Source organism: Pteropus vampyrus, unplaced genomic scaffold, assembly GCF_000151845.1.
Source record: "Pteropus vampyrus isolate Shadow unplaced genomic scaffold, Pvam_2.0 Scaffold100, whole genome shotgun sequence".
Taxonomy (NCBI): Eukaryota; Metazoa; Chordata; class Mammalia; order Chiroptera; family Pteropodidae; genus Pteropus; species Pteropus vampyrus.
Genome location: NW_011888881.1, coordinates 2732693 through 2737674, shown reverse-complemented (window position 1 = coordinate 2737674; position 4982 = coordinate 2732693). Strand labels below are relative to the sequence as shown.

At 55.4% G+C, this 4982-nt stretch overlaps 1 protein-coding gene across 1 annotated transcript in view; it reads left to right on the top strand.

The window, feature by feature from the left end:
* DOCK3 (dedicator of cytokinesis 3) overlaps positions 1–4982 on the top strand; it is a 285004-nt gene that overhangs the window by 250942 nt on the left and 29080 nt on the right. The window contains exons 34-36 of the mRNA XM_011364750.2: positions 673–733; positions 1216–1309; positions 3529–3677. Of these exons, the coding sequence (XP_011363052.1) occupies positions 673–733; positions 1216–1309; positions 3529–3677 (304 nt within the window). The remainder of the gene's footprint in view (positions 1–672; positions 734–1215; positions 1310–3528; positions 3678–4982) is intronic.

Here is a 4982-nt window from a genome sequence, read left to right as displayed (position 1 = left end):
TACAGGAGGCTTCTTGCCGGATCCACTGGTCTGGTTCTCATTCTCTTTCATCTCCTTGTGCCAGGCCTCTGCCCCTTCCCGGGGGAGCTTGGCTTTGAGCAGTCCCCTCTCTCCCTTGGGAAGATCCCTTCTATACCCAACCCTGTCAGCATGAATGCAGCTCAGCCCCGGCTGATTCCACCCCTACCTCAGAAAGAAGCTCCAAGGCCCTGCATCCAGGCAAAGGGACCCCAAAGATCAGCACACAGGAAAGAGACCGTAGGGAGAAGGCCAGCGAGGCGGTGAACGTGGCCGCCACATTGTGGTGGCTAGGTTTTGAAGCTGGGTCCCTGTAGTTGAGCATCTTGGTTCTGTTCAACTCTGTCCTATAAAATAGAACTTGACCTTCAAGGAAAGCTCGGTGCCTCCGCTTTTGGGAATCTGAGGTTTCCACCTCCTACTTTGCTGACACACTCTTCTGTGCCGAGGACCCTGCTGTAGCATCTGGGCTCCACATTCCACCACCAAACCAGGGGTTCAGTGGAACAGAGATCTCCGAGCCCTCGGAGTGGGCCAAGAGCTCGCAGTACAGTTGTCATCTGTGGAGGGCATTCGGTCTGGGGTTAGGTCACACGGATGCCTCGGTAACACTCCTTTGAGCCAGGGGACACTCATCTGTGCTCTCACTTCCAGGGACTGCATGAAAGGAGAGGAGACGGAGAACAAGAAGATCGGCTGCACTGTTAACCTGATGGTGAGAGGCATGGGCTTCTCCTCTGTCTGCCCAGGAGAGCCATTTCCGTCCTGCCCTGCGGTTGGCTTGGCCTTCCCGCAGTCCGTGGCTGGAAGCCTGAGACTTTGAGTCAGGACATCATCCCCACTACCGGCACCCTGGAGCCCTGCTCTCTTCGGTCACATTCCCTCTTGGGAAAGACATGAAATGAGCTGCTCGTTTAGACGGAGCTCTAGCCTGGCCTCTTGGCCAGGCCCCGCCAGCCCGACATACCCCCGTTCCCAGTCCGCCCTGACCCCCTCTCCCCAGGCACTCTTCTGCTTTCTCACTCCTCAGGGCTCCCACAGGCCTGCCAGTGGCTTCACCCCCAGCAGGTGTCCTCGGCCTGCCGTCCTGTCCCGTCCAGCACACGTGGGGCTCTAGCCAGCTCCCTGGAGCTCTGGTATGGCCTTTGTGGGTGGCAGCCTCTCCCATCTTTATGTGTATTTCCTTCTTTCTTACAGAACTTTTACAAATCAGAGATTAACAAAGAAGAGATGTACATTCGCTACATCCATAAGCTTTGTGACATGCATTTGCAGGCTGAAAACTACACAGGTGAGTAGGAGAGGGAGGGCCACGTCTCCGAGAGGGTAGACTGGACGGATATGCACAGCTGGCATTAAGGGCCTGGACTGGTGTCTGCCAGCTCTGCGCGGAGCTGGGGCCTTGCGCCCCTCCCCTCACTCCTTTCCCTCAGCTCCTCTGTAACGTGGCTGAGGGAGCGCAGGCGGGATGCCCACTTGGACCTTTGTGCCACGCCCTCGGCTGCCTGGGGTGGTTCCTTTCTCCCTGCCTCCTATTCACCCGCTCTGAGCCCTCAAGGGTGATGTCCACATTCTAGTGAGCCAGGTTCAGAGCACCCTGAGCTCGCTGTCGCCCATCAGCAGAGCCATTCCTAGAGTCTGTGCAGCTGGAACTGAGCGGGGCCACAGCACGGGCACATCTGTCTACCCCGGGGACATCTAGAATGCTCTGGCCCACCTGCCATGCAGTCTGGGCTCTTCCCCTGCAGCTACACAGCAGCCCACAGTGAGCTTTCCACGGCGAGTGTGGAGAGTGATCATCTACTTTCTGACAGGCCTTCCATCGTACCCACAACATAATCCGGTACTAAGGCCTTTACTAGTAGAACAAATTTAAAAGCATTTCAGTGTGCCTGTTACATGCTGTTTATTGTGCACCACTCTGAGTCAGGAGGGTATGTGTATGCATGTGTGTCCTGCCTGATCACCTGGTACCATAGTTTCCCCCAAATAGTCCCTTCTTCACTGTGGCGACCAACCACTACATCTTAGCCCTTGGGCCGTACAACTTAAATTTATGTGGTACTCCAAGAAATTCGGGCTAGTCTTATCCATACACGTTACTAGAATTAAATGGATTATAGAAAGACAGAAGCTTTTTTCCTTATATCTAGATGTTAGAGAGTGTTTGGCACAGATGCCACCTTTTCTGACAGCCCAGCTTGGCAAGAATTAAATCTGATGACCGGGCTGCATCTGCCATTCTTCGCATCCCCATCCATCCACGACCCTCTGCGAGGTAGCAAAGTGGTAGACTTTGGTGAACTCTGTGTGTCAGTGGCGGCATTTACTAAACTCCTGGAGGACAGGGTCATGACTGAGAGGCTAGTTCAGGAGTTTGGACTAGAGGGGGTGCCGGCCTGTCTCTAGGGACCTCAGGAATGACATCTGGAAAGAATATATTGTTTCCTAAGCTCTAAAGGTAGGTCTTGAGTGCCTCAGGGGCTTGTCTCCAGAGATAGAGGTCTTCCCAGATCCAGCAAGGAGGCATGTGCATCTCAGAGCAGGAGGGTCCCGTCGCCAGAGGACAGGCAGAGAGGCAGGGGTAAGGAGGAGCCGGGAGCATCTCTGCAAACAAGTGGGCCTGGCTGAAATTGGAAGTGGGTCACAAAATAATCAGAAACGAGATTCTTCGTAGTCGTGGGGACAGACTTGAGTAGGGCCTTAAAGGCCAGACAGAAGCTAGCGCCGTTTCCGTTTAGCTTTGCGGTAGGAGACGCCGCTAAAAGGAGCAACTAGAACAGGGACGAGCAGATGGCGTAGTGAGGGCCCTAATCAGCGGCTGTAATTCAGTGCGTTGCATTCCTAGAGATTTGGGGAGCCACGGGGCTTAGCTGCTGCCGTTTCATACAACCCTCCCCAACTGTTCCACATAGAGGGTAAGCCGTCGCTGGGCCTGTGCCCCGGGTCCACCATCAGCTCCAGGTTCCCACAGGAATAGAGCTTCTGGCTCCAGGCCCGTCACAAATGTACCACCATTCACACCTCTCCCTTCTGGTCTTTCAGAAGCAGCAGAGGTGAGAAAGCTTCTCTGGGCCATGCCGAGATCAGAAAATGGAGCTAGAGACGTTGAAGCTGGCTTAGGGAGGGCAGAGAGAACCCTTGGCCAGTGCTCATCCCTGTGAGCCAGTTCGCATAAGCTCAGAAAGAAAGCTCTCGTCAGTTGAGCAAAAAGGGACCCAAGAGTTCTCTCCAACATGTCCGTGTCTCCCAAAGCAAGGCAGCCTGTGCACAGACTTTCAGGTAGCTGGGCCGTACTTTACCTGGAGCCCAGAACAGGTGAGCCCAGGCTCACCTGTGGAGGAGGGTGTCTGCCAGGGCCTTTGGCTCCTTCCTGCCGTGGTCAAGGGTTCCTGGCTGGCTGGGAAGCCCCTCTGTCTCACCTTTGGGATCCAGTGTCCCTGACCGGGGCTGCATGTGCCATGACGCTCAGCGCAGCCCCCCGGACCTCCCTATTGCCTGTCCCCACAGAGGCTGCGTTCACTCTGCTCCTCTACTGCGAGCTGCTGCAGTGGGAGGAGCGGCCCCTGCGGGAATTCCTCCACTACCCATCTCAGCCTGAGTGGCAGCGGAAAGAGGGGCTGTGTCGCAAGGTCATCCACTACTTCAACAAAGGCAAGGTACGGCCGCCGGGCAGGCCTTCGGGCCCCCACCCCTGTGTGAGGCGTGGCTTCTCGACGTCGTAGGGACGGCAGCAGCTGTGGAGGGTGGTGTGCGGGGTGGTGAGTGGGTGGACGCCCATGTGTGTGCATCAGATTTGGAGGCAGCATGTTTTTCCCTGAAGAAAAATAAAACCCAGCTGAATTCTGTGGCTCGGAGGCCAGTTCCAGATCGGGGGTGTAAGAGACAACCCCACGTGGCAGCTTTTCACAGCTACGAGTGCTAATGCTATTATAGCAGGGCTCCTGGGCCCCCGTTCTACTCACTAGACTCACTTAACTGCTGTGGCTTCCTAGTTCGCCGTCTAAAATGAGCTGTCAAATGAATGGGTTGGAATCCTAGCCAGGGAGTGCGGTACTGCCTGCTACCAGTCCATGTTCTCGTCCGGATCTCTTCCTCACAGCCCAGCTTAGGCTCCTCTCACGGGGCTCACCCTCCACCAGACTCGAAGCCGTGGGATTGGCAGGCATGGTCAGCATCGCTTCAGGCCTCTGGGGCCTGCCCGGCCGTCTGCTCCCGTCTCTGGGAGCGCTCCCTGGGCCCTCCGGCCACACACTGGAAAGGCTGGCATCTAAAATTGTTGAAGCTGTCCCTTCATTACTCAGCTTAGTTTTAAAAACTAAAATAGGATCATTCAGGGAACTGTAGTGGCTGAGCTCCTAACTTGAATGGACACTGGTTTTTTAAAATGAGTTTTTTCATCATAATAAAAATTTAAACATTAATGATTTTTGCCCGTAAGTCAGAAGACATTTGTCGGTTTTACATAACATAAGAGACGTCTGCGTTTATCAGAGACGTTCACCAAGCAGGGAATGTACCAGTCAGCAAGGACCTTGCCGAAACCGCAGGACCTGCAGCCTAGCCCAGAAAGGAGGCCATGCTCGGGCCTCAGCCAGAGGCTCCTGACCTGCGGCGCTGGCCCAAAGCCTCCCTGTCTTGTGGGTCCTGGGCTGCACTTAGGGCCCCACACAAAGACACTTTGAGGCCTTTCGTCCTGGCACACAGCCCATTGGTGCCTCTACTTACCCACATGCCCGGCAAGCCCACCACGCTCGCAGGAGATGGCATGAGCCTGGTGTGAGTGGCCCGCGCAGTCAGTGTATTCGTTCTCTTTGCTTTCCCGGGGCGGAGTGCAGAGCAGGGAGGGGCCTCCCTCTAATCAGACCTCCCAGTGGGGCGTGTGAGTGTTAACAGCCCCTCCTTAGCCCACACTGCAGAAGTGTTTAGAAAAGCGTGTTTCAACCTTAGTATGGACGAGGGAC